The sequence below is a fragment of the Oncorhynchus keta genome, chromosome 6 (assembly GCF_023373465.1).
Source record: "Oncorhynchus keta strain PuntledgeMale-10-30-2019 chromosome 6, Oket_V2, whole genome shotgun sequence".
NCBI lineage: Eukaryota > Metazoa > Chordata > Actinopteri > Salmoniformes > Salmonidae > Oncorhynchus > Oncorhynchus keta.
Genome location: NC_068426.1, coordinates 13,156,468 through 13,175,367, shown reverse-complemented (window position 1 = coordinate 13,175,367; position 18,900 = coordinate 13,156,468). Strand labels below are relative to the sequence as shown.

The 18,900-nt window shown below is 43.8% G+C and overlaps 1 protein-coding gene across 1 annotated transcript; it reads right to left on the bottom strand.

Annotated features, from left to right (window-relative positions):
* Positions 1-48: 48 nt before the first annotated feature.
* On the bottom strand, positions 49-15,504 carry LOC118384985 (dipeptidyl peptidase 3-like). The gene is made up of 18 exons (XM_035771733.2): positions 15,381-15,504; positions 9,721-10,051; positions 9,334-9,423; positions 9,096-9,233; positions 8,873-8,947; positions 8,524-8,617; positions 8,270-8,400; positions 4,786-4,916; positions 4,626-4,684; positions 4,322-4,516; positions 3,656-3,768; positions 3,340-3,432; positions 3,022-3,084; positions 1,984-2,108; positions 1,740-1,860; positions 1,333-1,512; positions 1,037-1,199; positions 49-850 (listed from the first exon to the last, which is right to left on the bottom strand). The coding sequence occupies exons 2-18, from the start codon at positions 9,988-9,990 to the stop codon at positions 708-710; spliced, it is 2,184 nt and encodes a 727-aa protein (XP_035627626.1). The 5' UTR covers positions 9,991-10,051; positions 15,381-15,504; the 3' UTR covers positions 49-707.
* Positions 15,505-18,900: the final 3,396 nt, after the last annotated feature.

Here is an 18,900-nt window from a genome sequence, read left to right as displayed (position 1 = left end):
GCAGCTGATTACACAAGTTATCTGAGATATTTTTCATAACAAAAAACAGACATCTCTCTTATTGTTTTAATCAAATGTATTTTTGTATAGGTTGTTTCTCAACAACCAAACCAAGAGAGAGACTTACAGTACTGTGGACCCTTTGACAATGCTTTGCCTTTGACCATGTCACAGTGGTGGCTTCAAGTGCCCTGGACACAAGGGACAAAAAGCTTATCATATGATGAATATTATTTGGAAGGAGTTCTATAAAAAGAACATTGTCAAGACAAAGAGCAATTGAAATGTGTCAACAAAAGCTTAATAAGACTGTGGTTGGGATTTGATTGACACAGTTGGTGAACCGTGTATAGTCCCCTTGAGTCACTTAGCTTTTTTTAATACTCTGGCCTTGTTTCAAACTGACTTCAAGCTCCTACCACTAGGTCCTTTCAACGCCAGATTGTTTACACCCTTCCCATCCTTCCTGATATTGGAAGGGGGAAATAACGTAGTTTGAAACTGTGCCTCGGGGTTGAATGTCTCCCAATTACAGCCATAACCACATGTGCATTCTACCCTTGACTGATTTAGGCATTTGACAGTGAAAGATCCTTTCTTATGACAAGTCCACACAGACCAGGGATGTTTCAGTCAGAAGCAGGCATGGGCAGGGCAGTAGCATGTCTGGGTCTTAGCAGTGCTTTGACTGTATCTGCACTGTTCACTCAGCACCAGCAGGGGGCATCCCTCTTGTTCAGCTCTAGTAGGTGGGCCTCCACCTCCTCGGCGTCATCTGCAAACCGTTCTGTGAAGGAGCGGATCAGTCCGGCTGCACTACCCTCGTATTCCACCAGCTCCACACTTTCACCTGCATCACACAATAGATCAAGTCTTAGAACAACAATGGCGTATGTGCCAGTAGAATGGTTTAGGCTGGGTGATAAAAAAAAGTCTTATTATCAAGAAAGTAGACCACTTAGTAGGAAGATATATAAAGGGCCATTTAAAATGTAGACGTGTGTCTTGGCATTAGGACAGGGGGAAAAAGACTGACCTTTGACCCTTGTGTTGGCCTGAACAAACATCTTGCGAGCCTCTTTGCGCAGGAGAACAGTCTCCCGCAGGCGCAGGAAGTTGTGAGAACCAGTGTCTGACACAGCTGAGTAGCCCTCATACAGAGCTCTGCCTCCCTCCACATCAGCTGTGGACTTGATGACCTGCAGGGACATGGATTATAATGGGTCAAATAGGAGACTTGATTAGATTTTTAAATTGAATATCAATGGCAGGTAATTTACCCCTGTAATCCCAGCCATGACCAAGACATTTTCTAGGCTTCTACGACTGTACCTGTAGTTTGCATAGGAACCTCTCGATGGCAGCTTTGCCCACAGTGTGGACCTTGCTGCGGTCCAGTGTTATGAGGGCATCTGGGCGCCCATCCTTTCCTGTGCTCTCCTTCAGGTTCACCAGCCCCTCGCCAGCCTCCAGGAGCACCCGTAGGATCACAAAGCGAGCCTGCATGTGGGCCTGAGACAGAGACAACAGGAGGTTCAGTCAAACAGATACAAGGGGTCACATATAGCCTCATACTACCAGACTGATTAACACTGCAGCGAACCATTCATGTAAACACGCAAGATCATGCTGGCTCACGGGACTAGCACTCAGTCAGTGGGAAAGCAATTCAAAAGAGCTTTAGAGTAAGAAAGACAGCATGATAGGCTGTACTATACAAAGGACTGAACTCCGCTGACCTGTCTCCAGCTCTTGCTCTCGGGGGTAAAGAACTCCAGGCCCAGTAGGCCAGCTCGCACCATGTTGAGCCAGTTGATGTACACCACCTCCTTTGCATCCTCGTCCTCATGGCCAAAGATACTGCAAACCCACAGGGACATCATCCTCGTTAGAGCATCCTGACCCATATAAGATCACTGTTTATATATTCATGTAGCTTCAGTGAGTACCAGAGTATGTGTGTGTGCACTTGCGTAAAGATACCTGAGCACGTGTTTGTTGAGGCAGAGGTAAAGCCCCACACACTCGGCCCTGCACTCTTCATAGGAGCAAGAAATAGTGGAAAATTTGCTGTCCCATGTTTCATTGCCTTTGTACCAGGTGGTGATCTGAAGCACATAAACCATACTTTAGACAATACTTAAACCAAGCAGCTGCACACAAGCCTAAGATCACTATGCGCAATGCCAAGCGTTGGAATGGTGTAAAGCTCGCCGCCATTGGACTCTGGAGCAGTGGAAACGCATTCTCTGGAGTGATGAACCATGCTTCACCATCCGGCAGTCTGATGGATGAATCTGGGTTTGGCGGAGGCCAGGAGAATGCTACCTGCCCGAATGCATAGTGCCAACTGTAAAGTTTGGTGGAGGAGGGATAATGGTCTGGGGCTGTTTTTTATGGTTTGGGCTAGGCCCCTTAGTTCCAGTGAAGGAAAATCAATGCTACAGCATTCAATTATATTCTAGACGATTCTGTGCTTCCAACTTTGTGGCAACAGTTGAGGGAAGGCCCTTTCCTGTTTCAGCAAGACAATGCCGGTGTGCACAAAGCGAGGTGCATACAGAAATGGTTAGTCGCGATCCATGTAGAAGAACTTGACTGGCCTGCACAGAGCCCTGACCTCAACCCCATCGAACATCTTCGGGATGAATTGGAACACTGAATGCGAGCCAGGCCTAATCGCCCAACATCAGTGCCAACCTCACTAATGCTCTTGTGGCTGAATGGGAGCAAGTCCCCGTAGCGATGTTCCAACATCTAGTGGAAACCTTCCCAGAAGAGTGGAGGCTGTTATAGTAGAAAGGGGGGAGGGGGGGAGGGCTGGTCATGGCTCAACTGGGGGAGCGGGGGGCAACTCCATATTAATGCCCATGATACTGGAATGAGATGTTTGACGAGCAGGTGTCCACATTTTTCTGGTCATGTGCTTTACCCCGACAATAAATGATGCTGTCTCAGAATCAGTCCAAAGCAAATAATTAAGAAAACTTACGATACCAAATGACTGATGTATAGACTCACCTGTTCTCCAGTCTCCGGATTTCGAACATTATCCTGCTCGAAGTTGAAATTCCCCTTCTCATCCTGTACACGTGACAGCACATAATGATACACTTAATCATTCGCAATGGCTGTAACTGAAAACCATACATTTAGATATTAAAGGAGCAGTGTGCAGTTCAATCAATAGCAAAGCGGTCACCTGGCCACTGTTATGGTAAACAGCGTGGGGGGTGAGCTGGAGAAATGTAAGCACTCAAATGCATAAACTAGGCTATGGATGCAAAGACTGACCATGCATGACATGAGCATGGATGGAGAGGACTCGCTCTCGCTCACCTGGACAAAGAGCTTCCCACTGCCATGGCCCAGCAGCTCATGGAGGCCAACCTGCACCTCAAAGGAGGGCCCTTTCCACTTAATGTACATATCCTGAAAGACAGAGAGCGACCATTGAAGGAACTGAAAAAGATCCGACTGAGACATAAATTGTATCTTTGATAGGGCCCTGTGTTCTGTGCAATAATGTCACTGGATTTTAACATTAATTTAATGTTTTTCCACAAATGTATCTAGCTTTTTTTCATGTCAGATAGTCCAGAACCATTCCAAGACAATTGCTTTCAGTTTTGGTCATAGTGAGCTTGTCGTTTACCTTGTCTTCCTCATCCAGGAAGGTGAGCTTGTCCTTCTGGGTAGCGTAGGCCACAGCAAGCACATTGCCCAATGAGACATTCTTAAAGCCTTCCGACTGTCTGATGTCATCATCTGGACACAGATCAGACACACAGAGTTAACGTTTAGCTGAAGTCGTGCTACCTGTCCCAGACCTGCCGTTTTCAACTCTCTAGAGACAGCCGGAGTGGTAGAGATACTCTGAATGATCGGCTATGAAAAGCCAACTGACATTTACTCCTGAGGTGCTGACTTGCTGCACCCTCGACAACTACTGTGATTATTATTATTTGACCATGATGGTCATTTATGAACATTTGAACATCTTGGCCATGTTCTGTTATCTCCACCCGGCACAGCCAGAAGAGGACTGGCCACCCCTCATAGCCTGGTTCCTCTCTAGGTTTCTTCCTAGGTTTTGGCCTTTCTAGGGAGTTTTTACCGTGCTTCTACACCTGCATTGCTTGTTGTTTGGGGTTTTAGGCTGGGTTTCTGTACAGCACTTTGAGATATCAGCTGATGTAAAAAGGGCTATATAAAATACATTTGATTTGATGATTAAGAGATCCTTCCAAGACCATAAGAAACTGTGGATCAGTCATGTCAATATTAAAGAGATAAAGAGTCCGTTGGAAGTGGGACTCACAGTTGGGAATGTTAATGCCAGCTGGAATGCCACTGCCAGCGAACGTCAGTACGTCCAGGGAGGTGAAGTCTGGCAGGAGGAAACGGTCCTTCTCAAAGTCTTTTGGCCATGGCAGCTCTGGCAGCAGCACCTCGGCTGAGCTCACCAGCTTAGCAAAGCGTTCACTCATGGCCTTGTTCACCACAGCCACAAAGCCTGAGGGAAGCAAAGACAAAACCCAATAAGATCACCAATGAGTCTTCCAAAACATGTCATGATAAAAGGGGTGATATTGATAACACATGCTTTGCCTCTTCATTTGTACCTTCAAACTCTCCCCTGGAACCAAAGGGATCCCTGTAGCTCTCGATAAAGCCAATATAACTAGGAGAGAAATGGGAAAAAGAAGAACAGAAAATTAAGGAATTGCTACTTTTATTTCATCCTGAGTGGAAGGTCAAATGTGGAAGGCAGTGCTCTCTCACCTCTCAACGATGGGTCCCTTGTCTTTGATCCAGAAACGAGAGCCCTCCTTGTGCGCCTCTATGGACCCAAAGGTGAAACTCTGTGCATATTCCTCCAGCATTCGCTTCTGGTTCTCATTGGCAGCATGGTCCTGTCATCGAGGACAAGACGTTGACACGAGACCAAACACACATTTCTAAGATGCACTAGTAGTTTTGAAACACTTTTTAATTGATAAAGGGACAAAAAAACAGTGCATTCAGAAAGTATTCAGACCCTTTGACTTTGTCGACATTTTTGTTACATTACAACCTTATTCTAAAATAGATTTCTTCCCCCCCCATCAATCTACACACAATACCCATAATAACAAAGCGAGAATATGTTTTTAGAAACTTTTGCAAATGTATTAAAAACAGAATTACCTTATTTACATAAGTATTCAGACCCCTTGTTATGAGACTTGAAATTGAACTCAGGTGCATCCTGTTTCCATTGATCATCCTTGAGATGTTTCTATAACTTGATTGGAGTCCACCTGTGGTAAATGTTATTGATTGGACATGATTTGGAAAGGCACACACCTGTCTACATAAAAAGGTCCCACAGTTAACAGTGCATGTCAGAGCAAAAACCAAGCCATGAGTTCGAAGGAATTGTCCGTAGAGCTCCGAGACAGGACTGTGTCGAGGCACAGATCTGAAGAAGGGTAACAAAAAAATGTCTGCAGCATTGAAGGTAGAGGTCGGCCGATTAATTGGGCCCGATTTCAAGTTTTCATAACAATCGGAAATCGGTATTTTTGGGCTCAGATTTTTTTTTTTACACCTTTATTTAATCTTTATTTAACTAGGCAAGTCAGTTAAGAACACATTCTTATTTTCAATGACGGCCTAGGAACGAGGCAGAACAAGAGATTTTTACCTTGTCAGCTCGGGGGATCCAATCTTGCAAACTTACAGTTAACTAGTCCAACGCTCTAACCACCTGCCTCACGAGGAGGAGCCTGCCTGTTACGCGAATGCAGTAAGCCAAGGTAAGTTGTAAACTAGCATTAAACTTATCTTATAAAAAAAACAATCAACGACTGTCGTTGCTCCAATGTGTACTTAACCATAAACATCAATGCCTTTCTTAAAATCAATACACAAGTATATTTTTTTAAACCTGCATATTTAGCTCAAAGAAATCCAGGTTAGCAGGCAATATTAACCAGGTGAAATTGTGTCACTTCTCTTGCGTTCATTGCACACAGAGTCAGGGTATATGCAACAGTTTGTGCCGCCTGGCTCTTTGCAAACTAATTTGTTAGAATTGTACGTAATTATGACATAACATTGAAGGTTGTGCAATGTAACAGGAATATTTAGACGTTTTGTTTTCGAGGTGATAGTTTACGGATTTGACCTAAGGCTCGTATTTCTGTGTGTTTATTATAGTGAAGTCTATGATTTGATATTTGATAGAACAGTCTGACTGAGGGGTGGTAGGCAGCAGCAGGCTCGTAATAGTCAAAGGTATATGGTTTAGAGAGAAATAGTTGACGCGCTGGAATTCCTGTAATAACTTGTGGCTGAACATGAAAGGGGTTCCTTCGTTATTTTACCGTTCATGTCTTCCATAGAGAATGTCTTGATCTACTTCAAATAAGGTCTGTGTTTCGTGCTTAAACCGCCTCTGTTCATGTCTTCCATAGAGAATGTCTTGAGCTACTTCAAATAAGGTCTGTGTTTCGTGCTTAAACCGCCTCTGTTCATGTCTTCCATAGAGAATGTCTTGAGCTACTTCAAATAAGGTCTGTGTTTCGTGCTTAAACCGCCTCTGTTCATGTCTTCCATACAGAATGTCTTGTTCTACTTCAAATAAGGTCTGTGTTTTGTACTTAAACCACCTCGGCGTTTTGATACCCGTGTAAATCTCACTGGGATAAGGTAACGTTTGTCAAAATATTTTCATAAATCCACTCTACAAAAAAATGATCTTCGCTTATATTTAGCCAATATTGATCAGTTACCTTGTCCTATGGATATCTACACAGTTATAACATTGGCACGGTGGTGTAAGCCTACACGAAACACAGACCTTATTTTAAGTGAATCTAAAAATATCCTATGGAATAAATGAATGAAGGAACCGCTTTTCAGATTTTGCTAGAAGGTGTCATGGGAATTATGACTCGCACTTTGGTAGTCAATTCTTACCATGTCCATTATTAAAATAGGATTTCCTGCATATAGAAATTACAGTTTTTGTTTTCAACATTCATCACAGCCAACTTAAACTCTATTTTTATTCAAACAGTTGAGAGTATTTGTCTCCTAAGCAGACTCTTCAGTGTCATTGTCACTTCAGAGCTGTGTGTGTGTTTTACAGATGGCAGAGAAAAGCAGAGCACCAGTGTGGGACTATTACATGGAATTGGCACCAGGGAAAGCAAGGTGTCTTATTTGTGATAAAGAGGTAAGCATGGGGTCAGCAACGGCTAAATCAAAAAATACCACCAACCTGTGGCATCACCTTAAGAACACGCATCCAAAAGCCCATAATATGTATTATATTAAGTTAAAATAAAAGTGTTCATTGTTCATTCAGTATTGTTGCAATTGTCATTATTACAAAAATGTGTGTGTGTGTATATATATATATATATATATACACATTTTTAAATTTTAAATCGGCCGATCAATCGGTATCGGCTTTTTTGCCATCCAATAATCGGTATCGGCGTTGAAAAAAAATCATAATCGGTCGACCTCTAATTTAAGGTACCCAAGAATAGCCTCTATCATTCTTAAAAATGGAAGAAGTTTGGAACCACCAAGACTTCTCCTTGAGCTGGCCGCCCGGCCAAACTGAGCAACTGAGGGTGAAGGGCCTTGGTCAGGGAGGGGAGGTGACCAAGAACCTGATGGTCACTTTGACAGAGCTGTAGAGTTCATCTGTAGAGATGGGAGAACATTCCAGAAGGACAAGCATCTCTGCAGCACTGCACTAATCAGGCCTTTATGGTAGAGTGGCCAGACAGAAGCCACTCCTCAGTAAAAGGCACATGATAGCCTGCTTGGAGTTTGCCAAAAGGCACCTAAAGGACACTCAGACCATGAGAAACAAGAATCTCTGGTCTGATGAAACCGCAACGGTCCACATCCAACCTGACAGAGCTTGAGAGGATGTGCAGAGAAGAATGGGAGAAACTCCCCAAATACAAGTGTGCCAAGCTTCATACCCAAGAACACTTGAGGCTGTAATCGCTGCCAAAGGTGCTTCACAAAGTACTGAGTAAAGGGTCTGAATACTTGTATACATTTATTTTATTTGCAAGAATGTCTAAAAACCTGTTTTTGCTTTGTCATTATTGGGTAGTGTGTAGATTGAGGGGGAAAAACTATTTGATCCAATGTTGAATAAGGCTGTAAACGTAACAAAATGTGGAAAAATTCAAGGGGTCTGAATAGTTTCCGAATGCACTGTACATTTGAATTAGAATATTGTCTTTGAACTCACCTTTGCTTTCTCCAGATTTTCACTCACTTTCTTCATAAGGTAAGCATAGTCTCCCCTGGACACCACGAAGACGCAGTCCTCAAAGTCATATCTGCCACACCTGCTTTCTCCCTCCCCATCCACTGCACAGTCTACAGCAAAGACAGATACAGGGGATTTAATTAATAAAGAGAATGCATTACTGACATTAACAGAAAAATAACTAGTGTTTCCTTAATTAGCATAGCTTTTTAAAAAGGACCTGGCACTCTCACCCTTCTGCACAGCTGACGCCAGGCGCACCTCATAGCTGGCCTTCCCTTCTTCTGATTTGTTCTTGAACAGTCGTGTGTTGTAGGCACTCAGGTTCTGTAACGGAGACACTTATATAAATGTACATTTTAGTCATTTAGCAGACGCTCTCATCCAGAGTGACTTACAGGAGCAATTAGGGTGAAGTGCCTTGCTCAAGGGCACATCAACAGATGATTATTAACCTAGTTGGCTTGGGGATTCGAACCAGCGACCTTTCTGTTACGCCCAACGTTCTTAACCGCTAGGCTACCTGCCGCCTAAATCCTAAAATACTAATAACACAGACATAAGACAAACTTGAATACACACCTTTGAATCCAGGAATTTCTGGGCCAACTCTGCATCCTCCAAGCAACAGTTCCCTGAGAAGTATGTGGTGACTCCCTGAGAACAAGAAATAAAGTAACATCATTATCAACACCTAGGCTACAGTATACAGGATTTATTCAAACAACTAAGGCTGCCAATAAGAGAACCCATCACCACATAAGGCATGAGTGAGATAAGAGCTTGGCATCATGAAGTCTCTCACTTTGTCCCCCAAGCCCAGCTGTTTCTGTTGGTCCTCCAGGGAGAAGAGGAGGGTGGAGCAGCTGTCCCACAGGGCCTCCATCTCACTGGGGCTGTCCTGGAAGGCCTGGCTCTGCCACACAAGGGCCTTCAGCTTCTCCTAAACCGCAATGAGTGGTTATTAAAGGCCACCGTCGTGATTATGTCAAGGCTTTTTTTTTTATATAATACATTCACTTATAAAAGTGAGGATGATCTACCTTGGGGAGGTTGGGAATGAACTTGGTGTCTCCAAATGACTTGTAGTTTCCCATGTTGGCATAGAGACCAGCAGCATAAACAAGAAAGGCCTGTAAATACGGAAGAAAAATAGCTATTATTGTCTAGTCAGGCGGAGTTACAGAAGACATGTTTATTACAACAGGCTGAGTGGCTGGGAGTATGAGCAAGTGGAGTGGATGTGTGACATATTCACCACACTGTGTAGTTTGTACTCTAAAGCCTATATTCTAATGGAACTCTAAGCCTCTACCATCACTGTGTGTGTGTGTGTGTGTGTGTGTATACACAAATTCAAATTCTATGGTGAAAACATTGTTTGACTCAGTTTTTCTCTCAAGGCTCTGTAGGCAGGTGCATTACTTGACCTGGTACTCTTCAGGACTAAGTCCAGCTGCAGTGGCCATGCTCTCCAGCTGTGCTGCTGGCTGCTTGCGGAACAGCCTCTGTAAGAGTACGAAGATGGAGGCAGACTCAGGCGAGGTCTGCAGCAGCACAGCCAGTCCTCCGTACCAGGCAGACCGGGAGAGGTAGTGCGCATACAGCTTTTCTCTAGGGGACAGCAGGCGAAAGGCTTCAGTACAGTCCAGCGCAGAGATCCCAATGTCATTGGGGAGGAAGTACTGAGAGTCCACCATGGTGAACAACAATCTGGACGCTTGCAGCTGCCTCTTCAACACAACACTCACTGTTGAGAATCTGTAGATGTAAACGAAATGCATATTATTAGCTGCAAGAAATGTTTCTACATATATGGTTACATTTCCACACTAACATTATGTCTCAAGTCATCAGGTGAGAAGTTCTGAGAATCCTTCCTAGCTGTAACTTTAACTAAATACATTGCATGATAAAGCAATCAATACTAGCTAGACAGCTACATCACGTTTAACAACGAAGGAGCAGATTGGCTGACATTGCCATTCCATGGCTGCTGTGGCTTCTGCTACTTAGCAGGAGGACGAAAAGGACAGTTTTACAGAAAGACTAGCAGTCTTGTAACAGAAGTGTAACAGTTGGGAAAAATGGGACAATTAGGAGTACAATGCATTTCTAATCCCTGGACTGAGGTACATTTTCCAAACCATATCTCGCAGCGGTTCCAGGGTAACTCAGGCCATGTCTACACTTGACAGATCATGCAGCTTTTGATTCTAATCATGCGAGTTGTGATCGTGAAATTCCGAACACGTCATCCGTCAGCTGCATTTAAATGTGCACCATGTCCACATTATGTCCTGATTCCTTTTTCCAATGCCTGTATGCATTCTGCAAATGGTGGAACATGCTAAATCTGATAACACAACTTAATGGCAACTACTTTAGCCAAACAAAAATATATATTTTTGATATAATTTATTCTATGAAGCCAGCAAACACGTTCCTCACACACTAGGAACGTATTTCATCCAACATTTAATGAAAAAAGGTGCCTCTTGCTCCCAAAACCACATTTTATGGAGACTTGTGTGCAGAGCACTGCTGACGTCGCCCACTGTATGTGCTTTCAATAGCCTGATTGCGTCCAGACTGATAGGAAAGCTGGACACAATGTGTCCCTGACCACTACCTGAAGTTGTCAACCAGATCTGAACAATTTTTTTATATTTCTTTTTACATTTAACTAGGCAAGTCAGTTAAGAACAAATTCTTGCCTTGTTCAGGGGCAGAACGATAGATTTTTACCTTGTCAGCTTGGGGATTCGATCCAGCAACATTTCGGTTACTGGCGCAACGCTCTAACCACTAGGCTACCTGCCACTCTGATCCAACCACAATGCGACTAGACCCAATCTTTGACTCTAATTGTGAAAGTCACATGTAAGTGTCAAGTGTAGACACACGCATAAAACTAAAATATGTAACTTTTTGGGTGTCGTGACCAAATTCACATAGAAATGTGAGTTATAAATCTGTCATTCTCATTGAAAGAAAGTCTAAAAAGTGGTAGATCTGTTCTATGGGGGCTATTTCTATGCTTCCTGTTTTTAAGTTTAGCTTTTACTTTCAGTTTTGTACACAAGCTTCACACAGCTGAAAATACAATATTTTTGGTTATGGAAAATATATTTCACAGCGGGTTTGGATCGGGGATGGGTAACTTTGATGGAGGTGGGAGCCACAAAAAAATGGAACCCCCACTTTCCGAGAAAAACATTTTGAAAGCTCCCCTCGTGACAGCGAAGATTAAAACATTTTGAAAGCTCCCCTCGTGACAGCGAAGATTAAAACATTTTGAAAGCTCCCCTCGTGACAGCGAAGATTAAAACATTTTGAAAGCTCCCCTCGTGACAGCGAAGATTAAAACATTTTGAAAGCTCCCCTCGTGACAGCGAAGATTAAAACATTTTGAAAGCTCCCTCGTGACAGCGAAGATTAAAACATTTTGAAAGCTCCCCTCGTGACAGCTCCCCTCGAAGATTAAAACATTTTGAAAGCTCCCCTCGTGACAGCGAAGATTAAAACATTTTGAAAGCTCCCCTCGTGACAGCGAAGATTAAAACATTTTGAAAGCTCCCCTCGTGACAGCGAAGATTAAAACATTTTGAAAGCTCCCCTCGTGACAGCGAAGATTAAAACATTTTGAAAGCTCCCCTCGTGACAGCGAAGATTAAAACATTTTGAAAGCTCCCCTCGTGACAGCGAAGATTAAAACATTTTGAAAGCTCCCCTCGTGACAGCGAAGATTAAAACCTTTTTTAAAGTTAATTTCCTGCAAATGTACACATTTTGCAATGGGGCGGAGAGAGAAGATTTGAATTTTTCTAACGAATTTCATGCAATTCTAGTCATTTTGCCATGGAATAGAGAAAAATGCGCAGTTTTTCAGCTAATTTCCGGCAATTCTACACATTTTGCAAAAGGGTTGACGAAAATGTTCGCCGTTTTAAATATAACGGATTATCAATGGGCCCCACCCAGGTCTATAATTCAACCATGCTTAATACAAGTTTAGATAGCTGGCCCCTAGACTAACTTAGCAATCAAATATTTTTTTGCTGACAATGGTATTGAGTAACTGCTGATGAACAACCAAATTTCTAAATTGCACCCTGTGTATTCTATTATTTTAACTCTCAAAAATTGAGACCCAGACTGAGTTCCCCAAAATAATAATAACATATATATATATTATATACACACACACACACTCAGTAAGAAAAGAAACGTCCCTTTTTCAGGATCCTGTCTTTCAAAGATAATTTGTAAAAATCCAAATAACTTCACAGATCTTCATTGTAAAGGGTTTAGATCCTGTTTCCCATGCTTGTTCAATGAACCAAACAATTAATGAACATGCACCTGTGGAACGGTCATTAAGACACTAACAGTGTAAGCTGTAGGCAATTAAGGTCACAGTTATAAAAACTTAGGATACTAAAAGAGGCCTTTCTACTGACTCTGAAAAACACCAAAAGAAAGATGCCCAGGGTCCCTGCTCATCTGCATGAATGTGCCTTAGGCATGCTGCAAGGAGGCATGAGGACTGCAGATGTGGCCAGGGCAATAAATTGCAATGTCCGTACTGTGAGACGCTTAAGACCGCGCTTCAGGGAGACAGGACGGACAGCTGAATGTCCTCGCAGTGGCAGACCATATGTAACAACACCTGCACAGGATCGGTACACCCGAACATCACATCTGCGGGACATGTACAGGATGGCAACAACAATTGCCCTAGTTACACCAGGAACGCACAATCCCTCCATCAGTGCTCAGACTGTCTGCAATAGGCTGAGAGAGCCTGGACTGAGGACTTTTAGGCCTGTTGTAAGGCAGGTCCTCACCAGACATCACCTGTAACAAACGTTGCCTATGGGTACAAACCCACCGTCGCTGGACCAGACAGGACTGGCAAAAAGTGCTCTTCACTGACGAGTTGTGGTTTTGTCTCACCAGGGGTGATGGTCGAATTCGCGTTTATCATCGAAGGAATGAGCGTTACACCGAGGCCTGTACTCTGGAGCGGGATCGATTTGGAGGTGGAGGGTTCGTCATGGTCTGGGGTGGTGTGTCACAGCATCATCGGACTGAGCTTGTTGTCATTGCAGGCAATCTCAACGCTGTGCGTTACAGGGAAGACATCCTCCTCCCTCATGTGGTACCCTTCCTGCAGGCTCATCCTGACATGACCCTCCAGCATGACAATGCCACCAGCCATACTGCTCGTTCTACGCGTTCCTGCCAGACTGGAATGTCAGTGTTCTGCCATGGCCAGCGAAGAGCCCGGATCTCAATCTCATTGAGCACGTCTGGGACCTGTTGGATCGGAGGGTGAGGTCTAGGGCCATTCCTCACAGAAATGTCCAGTAACTTGCAGGTGCCTTGGTGGAAGAGTGGTGTAACATCTCACAGCAAGAACTGGCAAATCTGGTGCATTCCATGAGGAGATGCACTGCAGTACTTAATGCAGCTGGTGGCCACACCAGATACTGACTGTTACTTTTGATTTTGACCCCCCCTTTGTTCAGGGACATATTATTCCATTTCTGTTAGTCACATGTCTGTGGCACTTGCTCAGTGTATGTCTCAGTTGTTGTATCTTGTCATGTTCATACAAATATTTACACGTTAAGTTTGCTGAAAATAAACGCAGTTGACAGTGAGAGGACGTTTCTTTTTCTTCCCGAGTTTATATACACTGAACAAAAATATAAACATTAAAGTGTTGGTCCCATGCAAGCATTTCTCCTTTGCCAAGATAATCCATCCACCTCATAGTTGTGGCATATCAAGAAGCTGATTAAACAGCATGATCATTACACAGGTGCACCTTGTGCTGGGGACAATAAAACACTAAAACAACACAATGCCACAGATTACTCAAGTTGAGGGAGCCTGCAATTGGCATGCTGACTGCAGGAATGTCCACCAGAGCTGTTGCTAGAGAATTTAATGTTAATTTCTCTACCATGAGCCACCCCCAACATCATTTTTGAGAATTTGGCAGTATTTCCAACTGACCTCACAACCGCAGACCACATGTATGGCTTTGTGTGGGCCACAATCAACAGCCTGATCAACTCTATGCAAAGGAGATGTATCGCGCTGCATCAGGCAAATGGTGGTCCAGATACAGATACTAACTGATTTTCTGATCCTTTAAAAACATATATATTTTTTAAAGGTATCTGTGACCAACATATGCATATCTGTATTTCCAGTCATTTGAAATCCCTAGATTAGGGCCTAATAAATGTATTTAAATTGAATTATTTCTTTATGAACTGTAACTCAGTCAAATCTTTGCAATTGTTGCATGTTACATTTATATTTTTTTGTTCAGTGTATAAATACTTTTTTTTATTTTGGCCTACAAAAGGTCCACGAGTCACAAAATGTAAGCATAATGTATGCACAAACTGTTTCGGATGGGGAGCATGCTGTGGCCTTCAACCTAAATATAAAGTCTCTCTGTGCAACTGTAATAAAGCGGGTCGGACCTGCTGGCTACTAGCCATCTAGCTAAGTTAGCCAGTGGGAGCGAATGGGTTGGTTCAATAAAACATTAAGGTACTCTAGCTAACTAGGATAAACTCCAGATTTTGCAATATAGATTGCCACGAAAAGAGCATTCGTAACGCTGGTGTTCATTCGAAAACATACACGTTTTAACTTATATAACGTTATAGTAATAGTGGAACATGGTAGCAGCCGGTAGCTAGTTATCCAGTTACCGCTATGTATTGGGGTGTAATCATTACGCCGATTCTGTTGCGAAAGTTTCGTCTATTAACAAAACGTTTTGTGAATGCAAACGAGAGTTAAGGTCCCTCTGTTTCGTTCCATTTTCTCGGTTTGGTTCTTAAACAGTAAACGGTTTCCGTAATGAATACACCCCTGGCTAACAGCTAACCGTAGCTAGCTAGTCAGCCGGCTAGCTAACATTGAGTGAGTAAATCCTCTGTCGCTCTCTACTGTACATTCACAATACGCAAGCCTTTAATCAGGTTACAAAGAAACATCCAGCAGTGATTATGGTGTATTTTTGTTGCCGTTAAATCAAGTTTGTATTAGGCTACACTACCTGATTATTTGTGGACACGTCTGAACGTCAAATTGCAATCTCACTCTCAAATTCACTTCCTATGTTCGTTCAATGCCAAGCCCGCCTGTCTTCTTCTTCGGTGGGAGGGGGTTATGGTGCATTACCGCCACCTGCTGTACTGGAGTGTCGGACTAGGGACATTGATCAACAGTTTTTATTTAACTAGGCAAATCAGTTAAGAACAAATTCTTATTTACAATGACATTCTACCCTGGGCCAATTGTGCACAGATCGGGACTCCCGATCATGGCCGGTTGTGATACAGCCCGGGATTGAACCCAGGTCAGTAGTGACACCTCTAGCACTGTAATACAGTGTCTTAAACCACTGCCCCCTCAGTCTCCCAAACCAAATCCTACCTGCCAGCCCAGTTGCTCTTAAAAAAGAAAAACAACATTTTTGAGACTATATCTATTCAATATACTCTAAACTAATTTATTGTATCCTCTTCTCCCTCATACTAGATCTCAGCCTATCTTTTCCCCTCTGATACTGCCCACACTGTAGCAATACATGCTCCACAGTCTCTATTTCCTGACATTAATCACCATTTCCTGTTGGATGCTTTCCTATCACATTTAAAGTCTTATTCAACCAGCTTGTCTCACCTTCTTGTAAAAATAGCCTCTCTTCTGTTCCTTCCTGCCGTCCTCCCCAACTTTCCTCTGTACTTGAAATAAATGCCTGCTCTTAGTATCTCTATTCCACTGCTCCTGCCATCTCTGCACCATCACTGTCCATATCAGGCGTATTGCCTCTGCCTTTCTCATTGAAACTACAACAACATCCCCACTACTAAGTGCTTGTTTAAAAAGTACATCAACTGCCTCGTTCCTCTCTAACCCACGTTCCCCTTTATCTGTTTACCCATCTGTCTAATCCTGCCATGGGTTTGTAGTACATCACAAAGCAGGTCTTGTCTGCTACGTGAGCTAAAGGACTGCAGACTCATCAACACTGCACATGAATCAGAGCAAATAACTACTCTGTCTGGCTTGACGTCCTCCACCCACTACAAGGCCAACAGTATGGCCATTAGCTCCACCGCATATACAGCCAGGTGATCTGTAATACGTTTCCTGACTGCCACCACACATTCCTGCACTACAAATAATGACCCAGTACGTCCTGTCCTTACTCATCATCCCAGCATGCCTGTAAAATCACTTTCGCAGGATGAGACACCCCATGTCCCTGTAGGTATACCCAATAATTCATTGCCAGCTGTTGTCTCCTAATCTGCAAAGGCATATCCCCCATCTCCACCTGTAGTGCAGCCACTGGGGACGTTCGAAACGCCCCACTACATATTTTGTCACACCCTGATCTGGTTCACCTGTTCTTATGACTGTCTCCACCGCCTCCAGGTGTCGCTTATTATCCCCGGTGTATATATCCCTGTGTTTCCTGTCTCTCTGTGCCAGGTCGTCTTGTTTTGCCAAGTCAACCAGCAGTTTTTCTTGTTGCTATTTTTACCAGTCTCTGTTTGTTTCTAGTCCTCCTGGTTTCGACCCTTGCCTGTCGTGACTCCGAATCCACCTGCCTGTTCTGACTATCATCCTGCCTATCCCCTTGTACTGTTTTTGGACTCAGATTTGGTTTCTGACCCCTGCCTGGCCTGACCTTGAAACAACCTATCGTCTGATACTGTTTGGACTCTGACCTGGTTTATGAACTCTCGCCTGTCCCTGACCGACTCCCTTTGTTATAATAAATATTGGAGCTCTGCCTCCTGTGTCTGCATTTGAGTCTCGCCTTGTGCCCTTATATATTCTGAGTCCCTGCCCCTATATGACAATGAGGTCTGGGCTGCTAAACCATACTGTATACTGCCATAGTCTATTACAGATTGGATCAATGCAACATACATGGTCCTCAATGAGGAACGCCCAGCCCCCCACTCCTTCCCTGTCAGACAGAGCATCACATTTAGCACCTTCTTACACTTTCCCACCACTCTCTCAATGTGTTCTGCCCAAGTCAGTCTAGTATCAAACTACACCCCAAGGAACCTGAATTTCCCCACCCTCTCCAAGTTTCTCCCATATAACCTCAAGCATACCTCATCTCCCACCTTCCTCCTGGAAAAGAACACTGTGTTTTCTCTACAGAGAACCTGAATCCCCACCGCTCTACCTCATCAATTGCTTCCTGTCCCTTCCTGACTATGTATGGCACATTTCTTCCCCTCTCCCATAAGGCCCCATCATCTGCAAATAACAACCTCCCAATATCCGTCTGTACCTGAGAGTAAACATCATTGATCATGATTGAGAACAACAGTGGACGAATCACGCTCCCCTGTGGTGTACCGTTATCCACCAGGTAGCTTCCCCACCCTCACCTGGATAGACCTTCCAAACAGGAAATCCTTTATCCAGTTGTACGTTCTTCCTCTTACCCCCATAATTTCAAGCTTGATTAACATATCATATGCCTTCTTCACATCAAAGACAGCTACAACAGTCTCCTTGTTCATCTGAGCCTTCCTGACCTCTGCTTCTAAGCAGAGCACTGGGTCCATAGTCACACTCCCCTTCCTAAACCCACTCTAATGATACTAGCCCCCTGCTCTCCAGGAAGTAAGTTAGCCTCTCCGTAATCATACTGTACGTTCCATAATCTTACATACATGTGATGTTAAAGTTACTGGCCGATAGCTTGTTGGCCTAGTTGGGTCCTTCCCTTGCGTCCAGATTGGTACCACTACTGCCTCCTCCAGCTGTCTGGTAGTTTCTCCTCCTCCCACACTCTGTTGTACAAAACCAATACCTTATCCAGTGCCTCATCACTAAGATGGGTCAGCATAACATCTCATCTTTCCCACGTGAAGTTAACCCAGCCTTACCTATTGCCCTGTTCATCTCTTCCATGGCAAATGGTGCATTCAACACATCATTTACATCCTCTCTCCTATCCAGCACTCCAGGGTGCTCCTCTCTTGTTCGCTCCAGGGTGCTCCTCTCTGCTCACTGAGCTGCTGAAACTCATCCCACTTTGCCCTAACAAACAACCACCTGCCTACTCCATCCACTGACACCTCCTCCTCCCTCTGGCCTACTGTGCATACTATGGGGTAATAATCACTCCCTGCTGTCGACTCCTCCCTTAACTACCACTCAGATTCCTGCCATTGCACTAGATACGAGAGTGAGGTTCAAGGCAGACTCTTTCCCTGTGGCTACATCATTCCTGGTCCCTTGGCTGTCGTTCAGGCTTACCAGAGATTTAATTTCTATCTGATTTTCCATCACTTTGCCATTTTCATTCATCTGTTACACCCCCCCATCCCCACACTTCCCATACTCATGCTCCCCTCCATACCTGGCACACCTCATGTTCTCTTTACAGGCTGTTGCAACATGCCCTCTGTCAGTTATAACATCTTAAAGGCTTCGGGACACACACCCTCACATAATGTCTCATATATCCTAAGGGTTTCTTTATTTGGCAGTACCCTATCCTTGAAGTGTAACAGAATAGACAGGTTATCTACCCT